This window comes from Nannobrachium achirus (assembly GCF_963921795.1).
Source record: "Nannobrachium achirus genome assembly, chromosome: 20".
NCBI lineage: Eukaryota > Metazoa > Chordata > Actinopteri > Myctophiformes > Myctophidae > Nannobrachium > Nannobrachium achirus.
In genome coordinates, this window is record NC_137827.1 from 17,521,351 (window position 1) to 17,549,260 (window position 27,910).

Here is a 27,910-nt window from a genome sequence, read left to right on the forward strand (position 1 = left end):
GACAGACGGACAGACGGACGGACGGACGGACGGACGGACGGACGGACGGACGGACAGGGTGCAAAACATAGTCTCCCCGTGCCGTTCGGCCTGGTGGAGACAATGACCCATGTTTTCGTTAAGGCACTCCGTTCGCAATTCTTACGCCACAGATATTACCAGGTGGTCCAGGTCGTTGATCATCAGGTGGAAGCTCAGGTGGAAGCTCACAAGCTTGTAGATCTGCTGTTTTTGGTGAAGAGAGTTTCGAGGTAGATGGAAAAAGAGCTCATCAAGTACAGTGCAAATCAGGTCTGTTTTACTAAGCATAGAGGGTCTAAATGGTGAAACTTAGGGATATTGATGAATTCCAGATATTATCAAAGTATTCAGAGGCACCCCTGGACTGGCATCACGGCACCCTAGGGTGCAAAAAAAAATCTGCTATTGAAAAATAGCAGATCTACAAGCTCACAGCGCGGCACCGAGTGCCATTGATTGATTGAATACTTTATTAAATGAGTAGTTCACCCTCAAAATGAAAATGTTTCCTATCGATTACACGACCCATGGAGAATAGAGGGTATGCGCATGCATAAAGTCAATGGCAAATCGAGTGGCAAAGTGAGTTTAACATTGTTTAACGTCATTTAATGCAATCAGATAGGACTTTTCTGTGTGGATGTATGGGCTGTCAAGGCCAGAAAGTAGTTTTTTGCCACTCAGTAGGCGCTCCCGCATAACTTCCGGGTATGATGATTAGGGTTGGGTATCGTCGGCGATACTTTTAATGGTATCGATTCACTGACGTCGATACTATCGAGTATCGTTTCGCGTAAAAACGAACAATACCTTGTTTCGATACTTTTGAATGCACCCCTTGCCTGTCACATCTGTAACAGTTGGGCTACTAAAAGTTTAATGACTGCTTTAGTAGGCTACACTCGTTACTGTGAAAATAGCCGAGAATAGCCTATAATGTTTATTATTATGATAATGATCCAACGTCTATAAAATAGCCCATAGAAAAAGGCAAATAATAATAATAATAATAAATAAAAAGTATCGAAAATGGTGTCGAAAAAGGTATCGTATCGATTCCCAGGTATCGAAAAAGGTATCGTATCGATTAAAAGGTGAATGATACCCATCCCTAATGATTCCAATTTTTGTCGCATACCTAATAATTTGATTATATAGGCCTATTTAAGTAATTTGATTACAATAAATGTACCCCCAATCCCCCATTGAATTGATTCTGAATAGTGTCTCCATCAGGAATCAATGGGGATATATTTGTTATAATCAAATTATTGTCTTGCATGTGACAAAACCTTTTTCTAATAAATAAATAAATAAATACAAAAATGAACCCAAGTGTTCTTGGGGTGAGTAATCAATAGAAAAAAAGTAATGTTGGGGTAAACCTTTAACAGTTTGCAAATAGTAGCCTACAGTGGTATGATTATACAATGATGATATTAACACAAAAAGACCTAAGAAGGGCATGTTTCCAACTTTCCAATGTCAAAGAAGAATGAGCATGATAATTGAACTTTGGTATTTGATAACTCTGCACCGCCTTCCTTGCATCATCATTGTGCAGTAGTAGGCTAGTAGTAAATTCAGCCTACTACCCTACAGTAGAAAGCAGTCCCGTGCTACTGGGAATTTCCCGTCCACGTGTCTGAATACGCGATCACGGAGGCGGGATGAAAACAAAGCAGCCGATTGGCCGCGGCGACGCATGTTTAAAGGGGACGCGGCCCGCGCGCGCTGAAACACAGCGGAGTCGATCGTCACATGTTCCTGTGTCTTTAAAGAGCTGCTTATTTACCCGCGCCCGCGCCCCGCCCCGGAGGCGGGCTCACTTTTTTCCTGCTTACGTTTGCGAAATGAAATCAGCTCGTTGTCATTTGCTTCACACAGAGAGAGAATCCAACTTGTCGCGGAGGAGGTGATACGGACTTAAATTGGCTTGATCTGCCGGGATTTCGAGACCTCTGTCTTTATATACATTTTTCTTCTATAAGACAACAACCGAAGGACATATCTGTGGTGAGTTTAAAACAAATGCTGTTTAGTTTCTTATAATGATGACTATAATGATCATAAAATATAAAGTAAAGCCGGGCACCGAAAAATAAGTAGCTGTCAGTCCTATTGTTGTGAAAGGACCAACAACCTGTTGTTGTTGCTGAAAGCAAGGGGCTGATGCAAAAAGTTGCACCGCTGTATGTAATCTACCGCTGATCGCTGTATTAAAGGCTGTGTACACATAAACAACAATGCCACGCGTGCGGCGTTGCGAGCTTGTAGATCTGCTATTTTTCGAACATTAGTGTGAGTGAGAGCGTGTCATCATCATCATTCATGGAGCAGCAGATGTTTCGCCGGTGTTTTTGCCGGTTCGCAGCTCTCGTGTTGTCTCTCTCTCCAGACCGCAGCTTTGCGCTGCATGTCGGCACGGCGCCGCTTGCCGACACGGTGCCGCTTGCCGAGAAGAACAGATCTACAAGCGACACGTTTTTTTCTTTTGCTTTTGTCACGTTTAATGACAATGCAAAGGATCAATATGTAATTTGGCTGCTTATATTTGCATTCTTTATTCAAAAGTGCATTGTTTTTTCAAGTAGCCTAGTACTGCAGGCATACAATGTATTTATTACGTTTTACAAATGTATGGTTATAATATGTTTTTTCTTGTTTTTTTTTTTCTCTTTCTTTGTAATTACTAAATTGAACAATTAATTACGATTGTAGACTTTTCCAGAATGTCCTATAAATATATCTCTGCCGACATTTTTCTCGTTATCTGTTCGGTCGATTAATAATTGACTGATAATGATGATAATAAAGTAAGACCCAATTAAGGCAATTAAAGAATAATTGGATTTGCTTGTTTGCTTAGGGAGGGCGCAGAGCTTATGCTGGGCATTATATAGGCCTACTTATCGTTTTAGTAGGCTACTACCTAAAATGACGCTAAAAAACATAGGTCATTTGGGTTGTTTGCTTTGAGCTGGTTGTAAGTATTCATGTGTAACACTGTTGCATGAAAACCATCAGTGTAGTGATAGCCTGCCAACTGCCTAGTAGAGACACAGTAGTGAGTGACACTCTCTCTTTCTCCCCTCCTCTCTCTCTATGTCTGTCTCTTGTTACCGTGTGAGTGTGCATGCTGCCGCCAGGGGGCGCCACTGTCTGCTAGCAACACAAAGAGCAGCCCGTGGCCCAGGGCACTAACCCTGGAGCAATGAAACATTAGTAACAGAAGAATATCTGAGTGTTGTGCCTAGTGTTCCCCCCTCCACTCTCTCACTATCTCACTCTCTCTCTCTCTCTCTCTCTCTCTCTCTCTCTCTCTCTCTCTCTCTCTCTCTCTCTCTCTCTCTCTCTCTCTCTCTCTCTCTCTCTCCCTCCCCTCTCTCTCTCCCTCCATGTTCTTGCCTTGTGTTTGTCAAAACAAAGCATTATGTGGTTTTACACACAGGGCTTATTGTGAATGCACACAGGATGGCGTGAGGTCTGAAACTACACTAGAGACGGGGCCAATCTGCTTATGTTGGGTAAAATAAATGAAAACTCCTTCTCCGTGGCTGGCAGGCTGACAGAGAGGCAGGGGAGAGGGAGAGGGAGAGAGAGAATGGCTTCGGGCTTTATCCTCAAAGGCTGTCATTACCGTTTTGCTGTAGACCCTCATTTGGACGTGTGGTAGCAGCCTAACCCAGCATTTACAACAACTCAATGGTGAATTGAGAGTGAGCTGGTGAGGCTACTTGAGTTTCAGCAGTATTTTGATACCTCTTTGACCCGTGATGATGTGATCAGTGGCGTCAGTTCAGAAAAAGCTAAGGTATGGCAACGCAACATGACTGGTGTCTTGCAAGCGCGCCTTCGTGCGCATGCAAGACGCCAGTCATGTTGCGATTCCTTAGCAACAGGCATGATACATTTTATTTTTTTCCCCCCGTTTCTACGGTTTCTTGGGCTGGATATGGCAGCCTGGAACGGTTGTTCAAGTGCAGCTAAACTTGGCATGCTAGTAAACGTGCCACAATTAACAATAATGCATTGCACCTGTGTGTGCAGCTGACATGCGGAACCTGGGAATATATACCATCTTGTCCAGATGGGGAGAATACAAGTGTGGAGTATATAATTATAATACCTTGTTAAAGTGACCATTTTGTTAAATTTAGCATTTGTAGTTATTTTACTGTAATTTAACAACATAATAACCAACAGAGATAGACAAAGAGACATTCATGGAAATTAACTTTTATTTTCCCCCCTATAGCTGCATACCCCTGCCATACCCAATTGACGCCCCTGTCTTTGACCCGCGAATGTGATTCGAGGCTGGACTGTTTAGTGTGCATGGTTGACCGTGGAGAGACACTGGCCTGCTTCTGTTGATCTCGTGCGGCATATGCGGTAGAAAGTGCTTTGGAAAATTGTAAACAAAGTGCGTTTTCCATTACATATTCGAGCTATTTTTGTTCAAATTGTTGGCATGTAGATTATGCATTGCCTGCAAGAGTGTTTGTTATGTTGTGCAGAATGTGCGCACACACACACACACACACACACACACACACACACACACACACACACACACACACAAAATCCTATCCTATGTTCATAAGTAATGATATCTTGGGGGGCACGCTATAGCCCCTTTTCGACTGCAGCTTTAGGACCACACCACACCGCACCACATAAAAATATCTACATTTTCCATTACACAAAAGTACCCCTATCGGGAAGAAGAAACAAATTGACCCTTTTAACTGTGATTATAATACAATATAAATTTGCATTACTAAATTATAATACACTATAATGGATTGTAACTGTGATTATAATACACTATAAAGTATTAATGTATTATTATGATAATTATAATACACTGTAATGGATTATAATAGTGGTTATAACACAATATAATCTATTATCATGTATTACAACTATATCCTGGTGGTCTAAATGAAAAGTCAGTGAGTGATCAGTCATTATGAAGTGTTTGGCCCTGTTTGACTTTTTAGTACCATGTTTAGTACCACTTTCACACCACTCTACCCAGGTCCTTGTGGTGGACAACCTGGCACAAGTGGGCGGTGTGGTGTGGAGTGGTGTGGTGTTGGGCCAGTGGAAAAGGGGCTTAAGAGAAGCCAGGGCTTTTAGCCACAGGCCTGGCGAGCGCAGACGATAGATACCACCTCTCATTCAGCCTTGTACGCCAAACCCCCATTTAGGTAAATTTAGCTCAGACCGAGTCTTCCCGACCACAGCCAATTGTGTGGTTTCATCACTGGGATGAACTGGGCCATTTGTCTAAATCAGCACCGAGCTTCCCTCGGCCACAAATGGAGGCCAACCGTTAGCTCATTCTCGCTTCCGCAGCTCGGGTTTTTTGACTGTTACTACAAGCCAGAGACACCGATAGTAAACTGGTGTTTAGAGGTATAGTTGTACTGCGTGAGGTCATCTCATGTGGTCGAGTACAGTACACTCCCATGCATCCCTGGATGTTTCCATTGGAGTCTGGGGGTTGTGGATTGAGCGCGCGCGTCATTTCCCATGTGCAGGGAAGCTCTTGGTCTCTGGGAAGACAGAACAAGGAGTAAGACATTCACCTCTTTAACCCCTATTACAGTAGGCTTTACTGTATACCATTGTTGTCGGGGTGGAGACCTTGTATGTCCAAAGCTGTTTGTTTTGTATTCATCATTTTAAAAATGATTTAAAATAGTGAAAATAGCCGATCTACAGCTTGTAGATCGGCTATTTTCACTGGTTTTGTGCGACAGTCTTGCATGAAAAAAAGTTATGAAAAAAGTGTGCACATTTGAAACTTGGATATACGAGGTTTCTGCCCGACAGTGACGATATACTTTGTTTTATGGTGAATCCCGGGAATGAATGTGATCTACAACCTTGAAGGTTTCAAAACACGTCGTGTTGTTATTTCTTTGCAGTTTTTGAATATTTTAGGCGGTTAATAACCGTTCTTCTCTCCCCTCTCTCTCTCTCTCTCTCTCTCTCTCCCTCTCTCTCTTTCTCTCTCCCCTCTCTCTCTCTCTCTCTCTCTCTCTCTCTCTCTTCTCTCTCTCTCTCTCTGTCTTTAGGTTGCCCGTCTTGCAGAGCCCCCCGTATGGACGATGAGGAGGATGATGTGTTTGAGCCGGACCCCTACTGCTGGCGCACCACCTTCAGGGAGATAAAATACGAAGAACGGGGAACGCAGACCCCCGGCCCCGCCTTCGGACTGCCCAACGGCATGTTGCCCTGTGGGGTGGCAGAAGAGCCCAGACCACTCTTCTACGGTGAGACCAACGCACATGCACGCACGCACGCACGTGCACACACTCACACACACACTGAAGTCACACTGTGAGGGAGAGCAATGTGCGCTGAGGCCCCCTGCTTTCATTGTTTAAAGTTTGGTGGAAAACGGAGAGTAAAAAAAAGATAGCAGTAGATTTATTAGCAGCTGTAATCGCCACCATTCTACCAACTAGCTTGCATTTAGAAGTTGACGGGAGCACTTTACATTTTTGTAAATCTCAAAGTGCTACCATAAGCATTTGCATAAAATAAAATCATCACACCAGTGCTGTTCTACCTGATACAGGGGTCTACGCTGTATGCTGTAATTTCTTTTTTTCTTTTTGAGAAATCGCGTCTGCAATCGTGAACCTTTCAAAGTAGTGTGATAGGCATTATGCACTGGCGTGTGCGCTGGCCACAGGAATAGCCGTGGATCGTAGATTGTGGTATGCCCTCAAAAGAATTCTAGAACACACCACTGCATCACACCACTATAAAAGATCTAAGAAACAGAAGTGAAACGTTTAAAACATGAGGGCATAAAGACTAGCCCCAGAGGTAAAAGCTAAAAGATGCTTTGCTAAAAAGGTAGGTCTTCACTGGTCCTCCGGTTGTGGTTCTCTCATGTGGGCAGGGTGGGCATTCCAGTCGCCCCTGGTATTGGCGGAGTTGCCACGATCAGAAGGCAGAGATGTCCAATTGTCTGGCATCGCAAGACATAAATATAAGATAACGTGGAGATAAACCTTTATTGATCCCTGTGGGGACATTCAAGTGACTAATTCATGCGTAGCTGTTATTGTCCTTGCGCGTCATAACCAGTGCTATAAAAGGAGTCTGAAACGCGATGTTGAGAGGCGGTGTGTGGGAAAGTAAGGTTGTATCTGTGCCTTTCTCACCCCGTGGCGCCTGCTCGTCCCGGTCACAGCGGCTTTTATGGCCCGGCGTGGAGTGTACCCAGCTGCTTTGCCATTCAAACGGCGCCACACTGCCGACGCGGCTCAAAAGGAGGCGTTGTGACACTAGCAGTGCTCACCTGAGCAAGCACCGACAGTTGGAGACTAGAGAGAGAATTGGCTGCTGGTGACAGTAGAGCCATATAACGGTGACGTCGGGAAACTATAGGTCAGCGAGCTCTGTAACTGTTGATCTCACATCTGGGTTCGGAAAACGAATTAAACATGAATCCACAAGAGACTTTACGTTTGACACTGACTTTGATTTGACTATAAAATAAAGGAAAGCAGTGATTTCACAAACTGTGAGCAGCAGGGAGTCTGTTCCCGGAACTTCCCAACGTAACGCTTCTGCCTGATTTACACTCAGGTTGTGCGTTGCTACGTATACGGAAATGGCAGCTTTACAAGATCACAATGCGTCGCGGCGCATTACAAGCTTGTAGATCTGCCATTTTCCGTGTGCGACGCCGTGCGAGAATCAGACGTTCTGTTCAGTTACTGTATAACAGTTACCGGTAGTTAGGACAGTGGTTCTCAAAGTGGATTCCAGGGACTCTGGAATCTATTTGGTTCCATTTGTACACTGTCAGAGTTAGAGGGTAGACCTTGAAACGTAAACGTTTGAGAAACACAGGAGTTAGGAGATGATAACACGTGGTCTCGACGCTCCCAGGTAACGCAGGCTTTCGATTGCACTTCCCGGCACACTTTGAGCTCGCCGGAGGCCAGGCGGCACATCATCATCGGCGAGGAGGAGGCGAGGAGGAGCAGGAGGAGGAGGAGCGGGGAGGAGGCGGGATGGAGCAGCCGGCGCCACGCAGCGTGGAGGCCCTGATTGGTCAGAAGCTCCAGCTGATCGGAGACCAGTTCCACCGGCAACACCTACAATTGGTGAGGAGACGGACACACACACACATGCACACCCACACATGCACATGCACACGCACACATACGCACACGGCATAGCTCAGGGGTAGAGAAACCGTCATTAGAGCACAAAGGGATCAGAAGGGTTCCTAGTTAGAATCCGGGCTCCCCCTGAGTTAGTGTTGAAGAGTCCTTGAGCAAGACTCTGAAGTCTGAATCGGTGTATGAATGTGTGTGTGAATGGGTGAATGTAATGCACGATCTATGTAAAAGCGCCTTGGATAAAAGCGATATATAAATGCACCATTTACCGCACGCACACACACACACACTTCATGGGGCCTAACACAGACTGGCAATACAGCCTTCAGTCATCATTTCAAGGACATTGTGTGCGTGCGTGCGCATGCGTGCTTGCGCGCGTTCTGGGTTGGTTAAGTCACAAAAGAAAAGAGTCTGCACAACGCGGCTCAATCCAGGGACATGATTCTGGACGCTGTTTGGTTCCTACATTCATGACCCTGACGGTGGATTCCGGCCCCCGTGTTTTATCAGTGTTCCATTCTGTTTGGGGCCCGGGCAGGGACGTGCTGGCCATTGGGAAAAGCGTGACAACTCCCGAGCGGCCGGTTCATTCCCGGCCGGTCCAGGCCGGCCATTAGGAAAAAATTCAAAATAAAATGTCGGCCTTTGTTCCATTCTGGCGGCCAACAAAGTAAAACGTCACTGTCGGGCAGAAACCTCCTATCTCCAAGTTTCAGATTTGTAATTCTTTTTTTCGCAAAGCAAAGCCCTGCTTCATCATACAAGGCCGTCGCACAAAAGTAGTGAAAACAGCAGATCTACAAGCATGTAGATCGGGTGTTTTCACTAGTTTAAATCATTTTTAAAATGATAAATACAAAACAAACGGTTTTGGACATACAAGGTTTCCACCCGACAACGACGAAATATAACTCATGTAATTGGCCCACTGGCTTGTCACTTGTCATGATCTGAAATGGCAAATCTTTGAGTAGCAGCAGCGCTATAGAGAGAGATCTCTCTATAGCGTGCAATGAGAGCCTCTGCAACTCTTTTTCCCGGGCTGAATCAGGGGCCCAGCACGTCCCTGGGCCCGGGCTGCTGCTGTGCTGTGCTGTGTACATACAGTTTATTGGCCCTGTGTTGTCTTTCTGTGGAACCAGGACAGCCCCTCCCCCACCCAGGCCTTGTTGCCAAGCCCTCCCTCCCTCCCTCTGCCTCCTCTTCCTGTTTATTTCTGTGTCTCTCGCTCTCCTTTCTCTCGTCTTCCTCCAGTTTCCTCTTTGAGTTGTTGGGGTGGGGGGAGGGGGCATGGCGGGTGCAGCACACCTTCGCGAGCGGTCAGGGCGACAGACGGGGTTAGGGTGACACCGTGTCCGTCGAGATCTCACCGCTGCACAACTTAATAACGCAGTGGCGTCAGTTCAGCAATAGCTCAGGTATGGCAACAACAGGCATGATGAATGAATGTATTTTAAGTACATTAATTTATTTTCCCCTGTAGCCAAAGTATGGCAGCTGCTATATCTTGGCCATACCCAATTGACGCCTCTGTGATAACGTCTCCCGTTGTGGTCATGTGCCGTGAAGTGAAAGAACCACGCCGCGTTTCAGGTCGCACACACAGGCCGCGCCGGCGCAAAATCCGAAGCCTTCCGAGAGTTTCGAGAGCTCTAGTGTCGCGTCTTGCGCAAGAAACGCGAGAAACACAAGACTCCCTCCTCAGCATCTCGCTCAAATCGTACCACGTCGCGCGCATGCATTTTCACATGCGCAAGCACGCACGCACACACGTGCACACAGCACACACATGCTATTATTTGCCCAGAAAAAAAGAGAGAGGGAAAAAAAAGCAGAAGTGGTGGGAGAAGGTAAACATGTTGTAACCCGACGCTCGGCGCGTGAGCCCCGAGGGGAACAGCTGTGGTTGGCAGGGAGACTCCAGTCAGCCCCTTCCCCAGCTGAACAGCAAGCCACAGGAGACGCCCAAAATAAGAGCCCCTCCGCTCCAGCAGCCACCAGAGGAGGAGGGTGGACCAGACCTCTAATGATGGCATGTAGGCCAGTATAGGACACACATTTACTTAATGTATATCGTCGTTGTCGGGTGGAAAACCTTGTATGTCCAAAACCGTTCGTTTTGTATTTATCGTTTTTAAAATGATCTAAACTAGTGAAAATAGCCCACATTATAGCACACAACGCCTCGCACCGCGTGTCTAGATGTGCTTGTAGATCTGCTGTTTTCACTACTTTTGTGCGATGGCCTTGTGTGATGAAGCAGGGCTTTGCTCTTTGAAAACATTTACAAATTAGAAACTTGGAGATACGAGATACGAGGTTTCTGCCCGACAGTGACGATATATATGCACTCGATCCCCTGGGGCAAAGTGGGGGAGGGTGGGGGGGGGGGGGTGGATCCAAGTACAAACTCCAAAACGACCTCTCTGCATTTGGCGGAGGGAAGCGAGCGTCGTGCGCCGAAATGGCCTATCCACAAGCTCACAGTGTGTCACATGGCGCGACACATTGTGAACTTGTAGATCACATCTGCCATTTTCAGCGCGCAACTAAGTACAACTCTGGCTTAAACCGACCTGCACATTTCAACTCCGTGCAATTAGGGCTGTCACGATTATGACATTTTACATGACTATTAGTTGTCACTAAAATAATTGTGATTAACGATTTAATTGTGTTTTTTTCTTCGACAATTACATTTCTGTTTGGCTTTTAGGCTTTGAAGTTGCACATGGCAGATATGACACATAACCTAAAAGAAATTACTGACATATTTGTCAACTTTAAACATAAAAAAGAACATTGATAGTGGAAATAGCCGATCTACAAGCTGAGCTTGTAGATCTGCTATTTCCACTATTTCTTACTTTAAAAAAAAGATATGAAAATTTTTCAACATGGAAACGATTATGACAATTATGAAAAATAATCGTGATTATGTCAAACACTGGCAATTAGACGATTATGTAACAATTGTGACAGCCCTGCGTGCAATATAATAAGACGATCGCAATCTCCCTCCGGTTTTCTTCATTTTCTGATATTTCTCACGCGATCACCCATGCACGGCGGGAGGTTTATTTATACCCTCCGGCTCGACGTGACTCATGTTATGCGTAAGAGCGTGCAGACACTCTCACTCAGAACGGCCCGGGCACAGACAGACAGACAGGAGGTTGCACCGCTATCTGTGGCCGGGTTTCACTGGCGCATGACGGGGAGGTCGCCCGGGGTCAGGGCAGGGGGAAGTGGCTGGCGTTGGCTTCGCTGGGCTGAGTAAACAGCAGACACGACAGAGTCAGAGTGAAAAGGCGGTTCTTGTTGTGACATCAGCATCCTGCAGCTTCACTGACTAACTGGCCCGAATGCACCCCACTGTCTGATATTAAGCCATTCAGAAGGGGTACACATTATTGCATATTATTATTTTACGCTTTAACTATTAAAAAATAGCAGATATACAAGCTCTGCGAGCTTGTAGATCTGCTATTTTTGAAAAAACGCGAAAATTTTAATTTTGACCCGAAGTGTCTTTTGAATCCTTCGAAGTTTTTTTTTTTAAAAACGTATGTTTCTATGTCAGCAATCTGGCTAGCCATCATAAAAGAAAAGGTCCTTTTCACTTAACTGGAGCTCATTTAGTCTGTTCTTGAGAGACTGCTATGTCAGTGGTTCTCAAACCTTTTCATGTGAGGGACCCCCAAAATGATATGTATTTGGCCACGGACCCCCATCTCAAAATATTTAGTTCCAGGGACCCCGCTTTAAAAATACATAATATTCAAAGATTTGCACACATTTTCACAACTTTTTCAAAAACGGCAGATCTACAAGCTCACAGCGTGGCACTCGGTTCTACAGAATGTCTTCTAAATCCTAACGGTTTTCTGAAAATATATGTTTCTATATCAGTGGTTCTCAAACCTTTTTAATGTCAAGGATCCCCAAAATGATGTGTTTGACCCCCAATCTCAAAATATGTTGTTCCAGGGACCCCAAGAAGCAAAGATTAAAGCAAAAGTTAAAGATGTCTGCTTTAAAATGTATACAGTATATACCGGTATTCAAAGATTTGCACACATTTTCCTGATTGTTCAAAAATAGCAGATCTAGAAGCTCATTGTGACGCGCTATGAGCTTGTATATCTGCTATTTTTGAATTGTCCAAGGTATAAAATATGGTTTAAAGTGGTTCAAATCTAAAATGACACTTTCCCGGTTTTAATGGGTTAATGGGTGAAAAAGAGTAGACCTTTATTAATCCCCATGGGGAGGAATTCAGCTTCCCCAGCTGATGACTGCTCAGATGGTTAAAGGAGTAGTTCACCACTTTTCAACCTGTCTTCATATAATAGGTCCTCACTAATGTTCATGATAAAATATCACATTTTTTTTCTACTCAGTCCAAGTCTCCTAGGAGAGCTGTGGGAAGTTCAGAATCCATCGTCTTGTGACGAAAGAAAAAAATTATAATCAATATTTTTGAAAAAGGTATTTAGATTTTTATTATCGCGAGAACGATGGCTTCCACTTTAAAATTGCAACTTTTCAGGAATAGAAAGCCTGCAGTTTCTATAAGCTGGATTGGCAATCGATGATGTCACAAGACGATGGGTTTCTGACCTGCCCACAGCCCTCCTCTGAGGGAAAAAAAAAAAAAAAAGCTATTTATGAGTGAGGACCTATTATATGAAGACAGGTTGAAAAGTGGTGAAGTCCTCCTTTAAGTGTCTTGGTCAGGGGGACACCCAGGCCTTGGGATAATGACCGGTAACAGAGATGCTTTGGCCAGGTTTATCCTGCTGTAGAATAGATGTTCAGCAATGCTTTTCTTTTCGTGATTCAGATTAGGACCGACGGTTGCAGCCGTGCTCTTCCAAGCCCAGCAAAGGACTGTCTGCCGCGTCTGTGGTTCGGTCGGTGTCTGTTTGGCTGCCATGTCGCTGACTGATGTTTGGACATGTGTGGAACCCTAAACAGTGACGTGTGGTTTTGGATGCGTGATCTCCACTCGGCCCCCGTGCACTGTAGACTCTATTTCAGGCTCTGTGGTTGGTATAGTTGTGCTATTAAGCCTTCAGCAGTGATGTAGGTAGGGCATCTCAAGCTGCTGAATAACTTGGCAACTCGGTTTGTGTGTTTTGTGTGTGTGTGTGTGTGTGTAAGCATGTGCGTGTGTGTATGTCAGCATGTGCACACGGTGCCGCGCGCATGCTTTTTTAAACGCCCATACTTGTTTTTCTGCCTTTCCCTGTCTCTCAAACCGCTCGCTGTCACTCTGACACTCACTCCTCCACAGTAATCTTGTTATTGTTCTTCTCACGTCGCCCCCTGTCAGTGGATGGCTGTCGGTGCTAGGGATGGGACGATATGAAAATGTCACATCACGATTATTGTGACAAAAGAAATCGCGATTTACGATATTATCGAGATAATCGAAATCCATTATCCTGGGGCAGAACATTTGCCAAGAAATAGCAGATCTACAAGCTCACAACGCGTCGCATCGCGACACGTTGTGAGCTTGTAGATTTTGACGCGTTGTGAGCTTGTAGATTTTTTGGCAAAGACATTTGATAGAGATTGAAAAAAAAGACTGTATCAAGTACGTACAGTATATTTTAAGTACCTTTTACCAGTTATAGAGGGTTTAAGTGGTACCAGATATGCAGCTCTGCAAACAAAAGGTGAATTGATCCCAGTGCATGACGGAGGACGATATCACGATAAACGAAATCTCCACGATACGATTATCGTGAGTGTTTTTTATCCCGATAAACGATAATATCGCGTATCGTGCCATCCCTAGTCGGTGCGCCAACTAAGCAGACACATGTCCTCCCAAAAAGCCATTCGAGACTCGCTTCTTTGACGGCACGTCGTCTTGTCAAAGGACACGGGAGCGAGGCAGCCACGGCGGCACGGCTGTGGCGGCTAGCTCGCCGTTCTCTCTCTCTGGGAGCCCCGAGGCCTCTGCGCGAGAGAGAGCGGATTAGGTAGCGGCCGGGGGAGAGAGAGAGAATGGCAGTAGGGGGAGGAGGGCCGGTGGGCGCTGACAGATAAATTGCTCCTCAGTCTGGGAGAGGGGGCTGTAGGGGGACGCCGGGGTCCCCGGAGGGGAGGCTGACATTAGCCCGGCCTGTCATTTGAGACACCAGGCAATAATGACTGTCACAATGGCAGGATAAGGCCCGGGCCGCTCTGCGCGGGCCGAGGAGCCCGCGTCGGGTTTCGTCTCCGTGTTTTTTTAAGAGAGACGACTCCCGGTGCTTTCGATAGGAGGTGTTGAAAGCAGGGTTGGATGGTGCGTGCGTGCGTGCGTGCGTGCGTGTGTGTGTGTGCGCATCCACGTCTTTATCTTTGTACTGTTCCAGGGCGCGGCGCTCTCTCCTTTCAGCGCTAGCAGAAAAGCGAGTAATATTGCTGACCTTGGGTCCGCAATACAAACATAACGCTGACTCTTTTTTTCCCCCTGTGTGCATCGGCTAAGAGGTGTTATTCTCCTTTATCAAATATTACAGCTCTTTGTCTTTTCTCTCCTTTTGTGTCATGGTTTCCTCCCTGTGACGTGACTTGTTACTGGGAGCTGGCCCCGGCCACTGAGGTTGCTCTGTTTGGACAGGAGATAAGTGAGAGCCTCAGAGTGGCCGGTCTGACAGACAGCTCGCATGCGACCACTGATAAAGTCCATCGGGCCAGAGTGTCATAGTGACGACACCGCTGCATCTGGCTAGGCTCTCTCTAACAGGGCTAAATTTAGCGCCTGACTCACATTGTGACAGTTGGTGGTGTAACTTGTGACTAAAGTTGACAACAGGGCTGCCCACAAACCCTCCCTCTCCTCCCTCTATCTCGCTCTCTTCGCTGTAGTGTACACGAGTGGAAAAGGTCATTGCCATGGACTTTATGTCTCATTCTTTATCAGAGGGGGTTTTGCACTTGTAGCTTGTTTGCAAATCATACAGACTTTCCTCAAACCACACAAAACCCTATTCTGGCCATGTCATAATAGGCAAACATTTTGTCAAAAATAGCAGATATAAGCTGACAGCTTGTAGAGAGATTTGGTGTAAAGGGGGGAAAAAGGGAGGGGATCAAATATAGACCCCGCTCAACTGAAGTATATAGAGCAGGGGTCTTCAACAGGGGGTCCGGGACCCCTAGGGGGTCCTTAGAGCTACTACAGGGGGTCCTCCAAATCTTTGTGTGATAGAAAGTTTTCTTTTTTCTCCTTTTTTATATTAACCATTTGAACCCTAGCGTCCATATTCTGGGAACTTTAGCCAAAAATAGGCAGTGTGAGCTTGTAGATCGGCTATTTTCGGCAAAGAGGTTTGGTGTAGAGGGGAAAAAGAGAAGACTAAGTACAGAGTGAACACAAATTGACATGAATCCAAAATACTGTACACTGACGATCGTGCTGTCAAACAATAAAACTATATGGAATCCATGAAAAGGTTGTGGGGGTCCCTGCTTCATCTCTCTCTCAACTAAGGGGTCCTTGGCCTGAAAACGTTGGAGACCCCTGGATTAGAGAGCCCTTGGGGACCCCGCTCAACTGAAGTACATAGAGTTTAAGTGCTGATGGTTAATTCATGCTTCTTGGAACAAAAAAAAAAAGACAGAAAGAAAAGATTGTCAAATTGTTAAGTGTAATTTAGGCCATGCGACAGCCTTGATTTGTATTAGTAATTCAACTGGACAAGATCTGCTTTCACTAAAATGAATATACACACGCTCAGCCTCAGCGCTGCTTACGCTGATCTTGTAAAAACAGATGGAACTGGTTGTCTCTACTGTAATTACTTTCCCCCCCCCCCCCCGTTTTTTAAAAGTGTCTCGGGGCACATTATTAGCCCGCTCTGTGTTTACAGAGTGCAGTCACGTTAGCTGCCAACAGTCCCTGGGACGTCTCTTTAGTGAATTAATCAAATCCGTGCTTTATGCAACGTAGCCTATATTTATCGAGCACACATCCATGTTATTGTTATCGCCGTCGTCGGGTGGAAACCTTGTATCTCCAAGTTTCAAATGTGTATGTTTTTTCACAAAGCAAAGCCCTGCTTCATCGTACAGGGCCGTCGCACAAAAGTAGTGAAAACGGCCGATCTACAAGCACACAACGCCTCGCGCCGCGAGGCGTTGTGTGCTTGCAGATCGTCTGTTTTCACTAGTTTAAATAGTTTTTAAAATGCAAATTGCAAAACAAACGGTTTTACGAGGTTTTCACCCGACAACGACGTTATGCTCCTATCCAAATATCCCCTGGGAAGATTTGGAATAGGTACAGCGAGGAGGGGGGTGGTGCGTTGGGGTTTGAAATGTTTGATCAAGATTCCCAGTATAGCCTCAGATAGCTGTTGGCAATTCCTGATTTTGTTGTTTTCAAGCCTCCCTCCCTGCCTTTGATCAAAAAAAGCTGGTTGTGGTGGCAGACCTGCACGAGCTGGTTGGAACCTGGGCGAAGCTTATGCAACACTTTGCAACATCCACCACACTTTGACTCGAGCAGTAAAACTCCACTTATACTTAGTTGCCGCGCAGGTGTCGCGCACCCGCTGATAGCCGATTTACAAGCTCCCAACGCACAGTGGCGTCAGTTCTGAAAAAGTTAAGGTATGGCAACATACCCCCGTTTCTACGGTTTCTTGGGCTGGATATGGCAGCCTGGAACGGTTGTTCAAGTGCAGCTATTGCTAAACTTGGCATGTTAGTAAACGTGCCACAATTAGCCCTTCACTATGCCCCTCCCAATAAGCTTTTGTCCAATGCTAGCTTAGAATATGCCCCTCCCAAAAAGCTTTTGTCAAATGCTAGCTTAGGATCACTTCCTGCTTGCCAAGGCAAGCAAGCTTTTGTCCAATGCTAGCTTAGAATAACTTCCTGCTTGCCAAGGCTGGGCTGGGCATAGTGAAGGGCTAATTAACAATAATGCATTGCACCTGTGCAGCTGACCTGCGGAACCTGGGATGCTTTTGTAATATTCATCTTTATAGTAATGCCTATCAAGAAACATGAAACGTAGGTGTTATTGGGAATATACCTACAAGTGTGGAAATATAATTATAATACCTAGTTGAATTGACCATTTTGTAAAATCTTGCATTTGTAGTTATTTTACTGTAATTTAACAACATAATAACCAGCACAGATAGACAAAGAGACATTCATGGATTTATATTTAAAAGTAACTTTTATTTTCCCCCCTGGACCCAGGGTATGGCAACTGCATACCCCTGCCATACCCAATTGATGCCCCTGCCAACGCATGGTGTTGCGACGCACTCTGAGCTTGTACATCGGCTATTATCGGTGCTCGATACCCGTGCGCAAATAAGTATAAATCACGCAGCAGAGACCTCCCCCCGCGCCCCCGCCCCAGGGCTTATCACGACGCCAGCAGGTTTTGGCTGGCTGTAAACATGTCAACATTTGGACACCACCTCGGCAGTCATGTAATATGGCATATCTAATCAGAGCCGTCAGACGTTTTGGGTCAGCCGTAAACAAACTGCAGAAGCCGAGATGCGCGCGCGCGTGCGTGCTGGGCGCAGCATTGTCACGCGAAAAAAGAAAAGAAAAGCTAATCTTTTCCCCTTGCTTGTCTTTTTTAGTTTACGGCACGGCCTCTGAAAATAGCTTTGGCGTTTATCGGGTGCGGTGGAGTCTGCCTTTCGTCTTGAGGATGAACTGTCGGGAGGAGCGTAGCACTCGGCTACTGTACCTCTCTCTCTCCCTCGCACTCTCTCTGTCTCGCAGATATGAGTTTCCAGAGGCGCCCCACCCCTCCTCAATACCCCCCCCCCTAATCCCATTTAGTGCAATTATCTTATCTCCCCCTTCTCAATGGCAGAGATAGCATTATCCCTCTAATCGCGCGGAATCCAATTGGCTTGCGAGCCAGAAAGCGAGAGAAAGAGGATCATGGCTGCGGCCGAGCACTTGCCAGGAGGAGGACTGGCGCCGCGCGAGCTGACGACGGCCACGCGCGTTCGCAATAATATGGCTGCCGTCGAGCCGAGTGTCTTAAATGAGTGTTCGACGCGCCTTAAAGAGGAGAGAGTCCACTAATACAGTGGTTCTCGAATTGGATTCCAGGGACTCTGTGGGTTCCTTTATGGGGTCTAAATTGACCCATACAAGTCTGTAACTCTGACAGTGTACAAATGGAACCAAATGAACCCTGCCGGGTTCATTTGGTTACATTTGTACACTGTCAGAGTTAAGGGGAGACCTTGACATTTGAGAGTTTTGAGAAACGGCGCTCTTAATAAGTGGTGGTCTGAACTCTGAAGCAGACTGTTGTGAAAATATCGGTGTCATTCCGGTGTCTGGTTTCGAATGACCTCGTCCTTATGCTCTATACTTTGGGTCAATCAGCACATATCAGAGAGCACAGCACAGACCCAATACTCCCACCCCCGGCCCCCCAAAAATAATGACCCCATTAGTGGCTACCATCATTCATGACCAGAGTTCAGGCTCGGTGGCCGTACAGTACTATGTAGTATATGTGTTGTTCATATTATGCAGTGTTCTCATAAAAAACAGGAGAAACCACGCACACTAGATGCCAGCTCAATTTATTTCCTCACCTGTGGGATCTACGGCCAAAACTTCAGATCACATTCCCTCGCGCATCTAGCGTTAGAGAGTGTGCTATTTCTCCTTTCTTGTGGTTAGTTTTTCCGCTGCCATCGCTGCACAAGATGCCCTCTTTGTTTTCTCCTGCCTACAAACCATATAAAGTAGAAAGTGTCTTAAGTGTCTTAACTATTTTATCTTACGATGGTGTCTTTGCATCGCGATGCACTGTGGGCTTATACCTTAGAGGAGTGTGGAAATAAAAAAAAGTTCCCCCCCTTTAATGTTGCCTAGAACTGGAGGGATTGATTTGGGGGTTTGTATTGCAAAGTACACCGGTGTGATGTCATCTCGGTGTACTTTACATTACTGACCAGATACGGAAACCATATCCGGCGGAAACCGGAAATGCGACCGGAAGCAGTGATTATTCTTTTAAATATTTTATAGCGATTAAAGCATATTATATTCTCAGGATTATCGGGCCCGGCGGAGAGGAACATAGGGATTTTCTTGGGGACTATCGGGTGAGGCAGTAAATGAGTTAAAGATCTGCTATTCTTGCAGATCTTCCGATTTCCGCCTAAATTGGCATGCTCAAAATGGGGACGAGTGAAGGATACCTTTCATGATTAGGCACTATGTAAAGACCATTGATTGATTGATTGATTGACCGCTCTGACATGTTATCTGCCTCTTGTCGTTGCAGTATCAGCGAAACCAAAGGAACGCGGGGCCCCTGTGGTGGCGTCTGGCCTCGGCCCTGCTCAGCCTCCTGTTCGACAGGGGGGCCATCGTGGGAGGGGGCGCCGCCATTGGACGGAGGTGAGGGGAGGGGACGGCCTCTGGCGTCCCGTCCCACCCCACCCACACTCCTTTGACTCCTCCCATCTCTCTGAGGAACTGGACTCTTAATGGCACTGTCAAAATCTAACACGGGTCTGTTGAGAAGACGAGAGAAAAATGGTCACCGCGGGCCGGAGACAAACCAACTTTTTTTTATACGAGGTCATGGTTTTTTGTTTGTTTTTCGGAATCCCTTCTTTTTCCACGAAGATGCCACATCGTTGTTGTTCCAGGAGATTCCTCCATGCAGGACAATGCTCCTATTTTTGGGTAAAAATGTGCAGTAGTGTTTTGTACAATACGTTTGTCCTTCGTCACATTTGTTTGCACTTCCATTGTGTGTCCATCTGGAATGACCTCCGTAAGATACTGGGAATGCCTTATCGACGTCCCCCTGCCACACGCCCAGCGCCTTTCGTCTTTTAGAGCAGTGGTTCTCAAACCTTTTTCATGTCATGGACCCCCAAATTGACACTTATTGGCCCGCCGACCCCCATTTGAAAATATATGCCAGGGACCCCCATTAGAGAAGGTTTTTACGGCTCTATAGCAGTGATTCCCAATCATTTTAATTTCAAGTACCCCCAGTTTGACATGAATTAGGCTACGGACCCCCACATTTAATGGCATTTCTATCTCTGGGAGCCCAAGTTATATAGTAAAATCAATGTCAATTTAACTCTGAGAGTGTACAAATCGGGTCCATTTGGTTCCATTTGTACACTCTCTTAATACAAACCCATAAGGGTCTATACTATCATTTAGCTAGGGACCCCCTGGAACTCCCTCAAGGACCCCTGGCCCTGGGGGTCCCCGGGCCCCACTTTGAGAACCAATGTTTTAGAGCTGAGAACAGAAGGGGAGGATTGAGAACGTACTGTGTGGTAGAGGGGCTTCTTCTCTGAAGTCTCCCAGCTAACCGGTCAACTTGACGATTTTACTAATTTCCAAAGAGGCAGTTTCTCAGAACAAAGCATTTTGCACCTCAACGTTTATATCTCCTCGGTGGAGTTTATATCCTTTTTTGCTACACTTTCTCACTTTTATCTTAATACATCTGAACGTTGCCCCAGAGTATCACTGAGAATATTAGGAACAAGCTGTAAGTATTCTTTGGCCTTTAAGGCCACAAAACTGATTTGGTCAATCTCGGAATCTAGTCGTTAGGTTTGCCATTGCGGTCAAGATCCCATTAGTGTCTAGGGATGGGACTATATGAAAATTTCATATCACGATTATTGTGAGAAAAGAAATCGCGATTTACAATATTATCGCGATAATCAAAATTATCCCCATTATCCTGGGCTGTAACATTTGCCAAAAAATAGCAGATCTACAAGCTCACAAAGCGCTGCAACGCGGCGCGTTGTGAGCTTGTGGATCGGCAATTTTTTTGGCAAAGACATTTGATAGAGTGAAAAAAAGACTGTATCAAGTATGTATATTATAAGTACCTTTTACCAATTATAGAGGGTTTAAGGGTACCGGATACGGATATGCATCTCGGCAAATAAAAGGCGATTTGATCCCAGTGCATGACAGAGGACGATATCACGATAAATTACATCTCCACGATACGATTATCGTGAGTGTTTTTTATCACGATAAACGATAATATCGCATATCGTCCCATCCCTATTAGTGTTCCTTCAATTTGATCTTGTTCCTGATTTTGCTCTGCAACGCAAAGTAGCCCTCGGTGTTTTCTAGACTGTGTGTTGTTGTGCGTTTGATTCTTTTCACACATCCATGCCCTTGAAGTGGAGCCTCGGATCCACTGTTTTTGCACTAGAGTTCCACCCCTCAAGAGTTGTTCAGATTGTGTTACCAAGCCAACCTCTGTCACAAATGAAGGCTTTTTCCGGTTACGTCTTAACTTTCTCACTGCATGATTTCAGTTTCGTTTTCTTTAAAATGTTTTATTTTCATTCCTATGTCTGAGACAAATCATCAAGCCTTGAGACCTGACTGAACGTGGATGGGTAATGATTCTTTGTGCCGGGTGTCGTGGCCTAGAAAAGGTTAACACTCACTAGGGCCTTTTCCACCGGCAAAGAACCGGTTCTGGTTCTTTCTCCCGCCTATGGGATGAACCAGAGGTGAGCTTTTCCACCGAGAACCGGAGTTGGTTCTGAACCGTAAAAGTTGGTTCCGAAAGGGAACCACAAAATCCTTGGTTCCTCTGGTTCAGTCATGGTTCAATCTGGTGGAAACGCAAGCCGGTTCGCAAGAACGAACCAAGGTTCCAAGAAAGTTGAACCGGCACTGGTTCTGGAACCGGTTCTTTGCCGGTGGAAAAGGCCCCACAGTGGAGCGGCGTGCCTCGATGACAATGTCAGTGTTTCTGCAACTCTCGACTCTTATACCTATGTTCTGGACACCAAAGCAATACTGTATTAATCAACCTGTGAAACAACTGCATTTCTTCCTCTCAGGATCATTTAACATTTTATTGGCTGATCTTTCTTTTTTTCTTTTCTTTTTTCGTCGGGGGCCTCTTTTCACTTTTTGACCACTGAGTCTATCGATTTTCAAAGTTGAAAGAAAGAAAAAGTCACAGTTGAAATGGACTGTAACTATTGTTGAAAATATGAATGGTTTGAAGACACTGTTGAAGATGCTGTTTGTTTTGTACTTTTTCCATTGCCTGGTCTGTAGGCACTACGTTTTGTACCCAAGGAGGGGCAGTACACATGGTGGGGGGAGCTGTGATTTACTTGTTCCTAACAATAGTGTTGTCAAAGTTCAGCACTCTGCAATTAGGGTTAGCTGTCATTATAAAAGATCTCAAACATGTCTCAGGGACAGACTTTGTAGGCTACTGGTGACCTTGAGAATCCATTGCCTCATGGCATACGTCTTTGTACCCGTTCATGATAAAGCCCCGCCTCGAAGGCATACGCTGGGTTCACACTGGATGTGGCGATGCCGGAAATGTTTTATTGGTAGCAATTGCTTATATCGTCGTTGGGTGGAAACCTTGTATCTCCAAGTTTCAAATGTGTACGTTCTTTCGCAAAGTAAAGCCCTGCTTCATCGTACAAAGCTGTGCACACAAGTGCTTGTAGATCGGCTGTTTTCACTAGTTTAAATCATTTTTAAAATGATAAATGCAAAACGAACGGTTTTGGACATACAAGGTTTTCACCCGACAACGACGATATGTTACTTACTGCCACCACAATGTCTGAGGAAGCAGAACAAATTAATTGCACTCTTACTTACCCGTATACAAGACATATTGAACCTCGAACCAATAAACATTGAACCTCGAACTAGAACGACCGCTGAACATTTGGGAGCCAGCCGCGGAGCTCCGCACCCTTACGCAGGCGGGATGAACAGCCCAGTCGTTTAACAAGGGCACCGAAAAGAAACTGGCAACTATGCCTGGAGCTTAGCAGCAAATAAAGGGGTACACACACCAGACGCGGTGGCGGCACGGAAGCGGCGCGTCAAAACATATACGGCCCCATTATTTTCAATGAACTAACCCACACCGGCAGTGTCAGACGCGCGCAGCCGCGAGTCTACCGCCTCGCCTGCCGCGCCGATACGCCGCTGTTCTAGTTTTTCAGTGTTGCCGCACGGTGAACATGTTCTCCCATGGTTCTCCCCACCAGGGGAAATGGATGTGCTGTGTGGCAGCGCGCCGCATCCAGTTGGGGTTACCGTGCGACACTACGCAGCCGCCCGCGTCCAGTGTGTGCTCCCCTTAACAGCACTCCACGCCCAGCGAGAACCCAGTGTTAAATGATCCTCGGCTGTTACGAGTACGCTGGCGTCGTCCGCTGAAAAAGGGTCATCGCGTCACAACACGCGAGCTCGTAGATATGCCATTTCCGGTATGTAACGCCGTTGTACGACAGAGTATATGTCGGGTTTCTTTTTTTTTTTATTGTTCTTTGACACCAGTTCACACCCAATTTGGCTAAACACAACACATCGTCATGTACACAAGGGTTTGAGGTTGACGCGACCACCTGTGGTGAGACGGAGGGGCTACTGAGCATGATAGTAGGAGGCGTGTGAGGTCAAGTTGAATGTGGTCGTGGTTATAGTTTCCTGCGGATCCTGAACGCTGAGCCAGTCCCCGTAGTCCTTCGTCTCACCTCTGGGTTGTCGTCGACGCCGCCTCTCCTCGTCCTCTCGAGTCCTACATAATGTACTGCTCCTTCCCCTCTTGGGCGTTGTTCATTTTGTTCTTTTTGTTTTTTGTAATTTATTTTCTTTTCGTATTTATTTTTTTGTACATTTGCCCATTTCTACTGTATACATTTATTGTGTGCAATTACTTCTTGTTTCTACCATGTGTTCTTTTTCTTTTTGGTTTTTGGATGTGTATATGGTCAATTTGTTTGGAGTCTGTGCAGAACAAGGGGTTTGCCTGCGTTGCGTCTGGTATTCCTGAAGGGTTGTGATTTCCAGGGACGAATGCCAACGAGTTCAGGCATTTTTCTTTTCCTTTTCTTTTCTTTTTTTATTCTTCCTGAATCATCCACCGCAGTTATAGTCAGAATAATAATGTTCGGTTTAGAAAAGCTGTAGCCTAGATGGAGTTTTGAGGTTTTTAAACCTTGCGTCACAACATTTTCAGCATTTCTTTTCAAAAACATTCAAAAATATCAGATCTGGAAGCTTATAGATCAACTATTTTCACTATTCGTCATACGACGCAGTACCCATATAATAGGGCCTAAGTGGACAACTGACACAGGAGAATAGGCTATGGCTTTGCCCTTACATTACATGACTCGTGTCGCCCCATTTTTATTTATCTGCAGTACGACCAACACAGAGGCGACATCAGAAAATGGTCCCAAAACAACAACAGCAACACGGATACTTTTGGATACTCGCTCTAAAACACGCAGGGTTTGGTTTTTGGGGGGTTCAATTAAAGAAATTATTCATTTTTTGTTTATGTAATCAACATGCACTGGAAAGTACTTTTGTGTCTGTAGATCCTATGGGTCCCTGATCTGTATTGTGTTTTATTGTATAGTATATACTCTGGATTGTTCTCTCTCTTTCGAGGTCTGTCATGGGGCTGAAGTGGCCATGTGTTGTCTGGCTATGATCTGTGCGACGGCCTGTTTGATTTATTGGAAAGGGAAGCAAGCCACCAAGGTGCCCCGTATGATTTGTTAGAAGAGGTTCCCAAGCTCTGCACTCATTCCTGATTTATACGTAGTTTGCGTGCTATTAGTTTCACAGCGGAAATAGCAGATCTACAAGCTAGTGAGCTTGTAGCTCGACTATTTTCACCACGCGAGACACCGGGCGCGTGACTTGAGTATAAATCGGGCCGCACGACATGACGTTCAAGTGTAGGAAAAAAAAAAAACCCTCGAGTGCGATATGTATTTCATGGAAACCGTCAGTGTCTTGAATTTTGTAGTCCACTTTCTATACATTTGAAGTTTCAAGGAAGGTGTTTGTTTCGTTTTTACGTTTTTTTTTTATTAAATGCGAACATTTCTTGCCTCTTGATCTTTCTTAACTTTTTAAAATGTATTTTCTTATGGAGAAAAGGGTCTGTTTTTATAAGGACAGTTCAAGGTTGTAAAATCATTTTTTTTATTAATACCTGTTGGACCTTTTCGAGTCCAATGCGATCAAGGGCTTTTTTCCCCCTCTCTTTGTAAAAAACATGAACTTGGGACATTCCGTGCGCATTTCCTCGTGGTGCATTAACGATACCAAGCGAATCAATGGGGAGATAATTCAGTGTTTTAATTTGGCTCAGGAGCTTAGATCATCCGGTATGAAATAAATGCCCTTCTTCTTTACTGAACACATGAACTGTACGAGTATTACTGAAACCCTGGAAAATGCCTTTAACTGCTCAGTTTCAACAAAGTCTTGATCATCACACACTCTCTGTTATACCAAGAAAATGAGACCCAGCGAAAATGTAGCATTTTTGTAAACATTGACTGTGTGTTTTCGAGACTGTACTGTGCACTAATTTTTGTGTTTATAATTTTGTTGTTGTTGATATAATATGGAAGTAAGGACAATTTGTTATGTAGTGCAATATGCTGTACATAAAGAGCTTTGCTCTACAAATCTTTTTTTTTTCTGAATTTCTTGTTGTTTATTGGTACTTTTTTCAATAAAATAAAAAAAATGAACGTGTGAAAGGCTCTCTGTTGTTTTTTTGTCACCTTGATCCCACTGAGGAAAGTAGGGATGGGATGATATGAAAACTTCATATCACAATTATTTTGACAAAAGAAATCGCGATTTACGATATTATCACAATAATCAAAATCCATTGTCCTGGGGTGGAACATTTGCCAAAAAATAGCAGATCTACAAGCTCACAACGCGTCACGTTGTGACGCGTTGTGAGCTTGTAGATCGGCTATTATTTGGCAAAGACATTTAGAGAGTGAAAAAAGACAGTATCAAGTATGTATATTATAAGTACCTTTTACCAATTATAGAGGGTTTAAGTGGTACCGGATATGCAGCTCGGCAAATAAAAGGTGAATTGATCCCAGTGCATGACGGAGGACGATATCACGATAAATTAAATCTCCATAATACGATTATCTTGGAGTGTTTTTTATCACGATAAACAATAATATCGCGTATCGTCCCATCCCTAGAGGAAAGTTAATATTATGACTGAGGGTTGGTTTATTCTCCACCCCGTTTACTCTGCCCCTTGCTTGTCTAACTCTAACACTACGATTTCACTTTGTTTTAAGGAGTTCTCTACTGTGAAATTAATCCGCCCGGAGGTTTAGCCAAGTGTCAAAAGGCTAGCCAGGCGTTTGAAGCTAGCCAGGCGTTTGGCACAGCGCAGGCCCATCGCATCCCTCCCGCTGTTAGGTCGTTAATGTTAATTTAGTGGGAGCTCCCTAACGACCTGCTTCCCCGTGCTCCCAACGCACGCACGTGTGCGGACGGACACGCAAGGACGCACACGTGCATGGCTGTAGCGTGACTTTGACAACTTCTTAGGGAGTTACCTGACCTGGCTGTCCTGCACACAGGCTATAGTTTCCGGAGACGTGTCCGTTCATGGAGAGAATGTCAGATTTAAAACCTCACGTTGTGTGTAAACGGGAGATAGCGGATCTACAAGCTCGCCACGTGCCGCGCCGCAACGGCTTTGTGAGCTTGTAGGTCGGCTATTTTCGGCCACGCAACCAAGCATATACCTAGCTGTCATTTCCTGGAAGGTCAAGGCCAGCGTTGTTGAACCTGCAGCTTAGTCACACTGCTGCACGGATGCTGTCGGGGCATGTGAGCGATAGATAGCTCATAACACACGTAATAACAAGGAAGTTCAGCGGGCCACATCGTGTGTGTGTGTGTGTGTGTGCGTGCGCGCGCGCAGGGAGGGGGACTATTGTTCCTATAGTGTAGTAGTTAGTCGTATATATCGTCGTTGTCGGGTGGAAACCTCGTATGTCCAAGTTTCAAACGTGTACGTTCTTTCGCAAAGTAAAGCCCCGCTTCATCACACAAGGCCGTCGCACAAAAGTAGTGAAAACAGTGCTTGTAGAGCGGCTGTTTTCACTAGTTTGAAATCACTTTTTAAAATGATAAATGCAAAACGAACGGTTTTGGACATACAGGGTTTTCACCCGACAACGACTATGTATAACTATATCCGAGCGAACGCGAACGCAGACACCCCTTGTCAAGCATGTGACAGCGAAGAACAGCCCAGATAGTGTTGCTCTCCCCTTCAAAAGAGCAGACATGTCAAAGCTGTGCGGTGTCTAAAGTCGCCTCCCTCAGGGCTGACGCGTGTCGCTGCCATTGTCATGGCTGCCAGGTATGGTTTCATGCCTTAGCTGACACCCGACTCACCTGTTTGGCCACTTGCCGCGCGGGTATACTCCCTCGCCCCGGGGCCCCCACCCCCCCTCCAACACACACACACACACACACACACACACACCAGTCACGCACGCACAAGCGCAGACGCACGCACGCACACACACAGAGGGTGTGTCGGAGCGTGTGGTCGCTGCAGAGGATGTGGTGAGGCATTCAACACTGTTCTGTTCTGTGCCTCCTAATCCTGTGGCTTGTGTCGTTTAAGTACATGAATTTCGAGGCTTGATAAAAGCCAATTTACCGGCGATAATTAGTGACACAACAGTCAAATTATTAATATTGGATATAGAGATTCGCACAGATCTCACATGGAAGAAGGCAGATAAGCTGGCCAATAGGCAAACATGACATGGTGGGGTTTTTATGAGTGTTTCAAAGTACAGTATGTTTGTTTGTTTGTTTGTTTGGCATAGTATAGAAGCATAGAAGTTTAT

General features: G+C 45.5%; 2 protein-coding genes across 2 annotated transcripts in view; both read left to right on the plus strand.

The window, feature by feature from the left end:
* dnajc17 (DnaJ (Hsp40) homolog, subfamily C, member 17) overlaps positions 1 to 21,676 on the plus strand; it is a 337,059-nt gene extending 315,383 nt beyond the window's left edge. The window contains exon 12 of the transcript XR_013963140.1: positions 21,650 to 21,676. The gene's annotated coding sequence lies outside the window, so the exon portion shown is untranslated. The remainder of the gene's footprint in view (positions 1 to 21,649) is intronic.
* bmf1 (BCL2 modifying factor 1) lies at positions 1,918 to 20,787 on the plus strand. Its single transcript, XM_080750700.1, has 4 exons — positions 1,918 to 2,037; positions 6,111 to 6,308; positions 7,945 to 8,162; positions 19,477 to 20,787. The coding sequence occupies exons 2-4, from the start codon at positions 6,137 to 6,139 to the stop codon at positions 19,594 to 19,596; spliced, it is 510 nt and encodes a 169-aa protein (XP_080606826.1). The 5' UTR covers positions 1,918 to 2,037; positions 6,111 to 6,136; the 3' UTR covers positions 19,597 to 20,787.
* Positions 21,677 to 27,910: the final 6,234 nt, after the last annotated feature.

Bases quoted from the DNA above. Each gene is read 5' to 3' on its own strand.
- bmf1 (XM_080750700.1), top strand. From the start codon at position 6,137: ATGGACGATGAGGAGGATGATGTGTTTGAGCCGGACCCCTACTGCTGG. The intron at 6,309-7,944 runs GTGAGACCAACG...CGACGCTCCCAG, and splicing joins GCCCAGACCACTCTTCTACG to GTAACGCAGGCTTTCGATTG. The intron at 8,163-19,476 runs GTGAGGAGACGG...TTGTCGTTGCAG, and splicing joins ACCGGCAACACCTACAATTG to TATCAGCGAAACCAAAGGAA.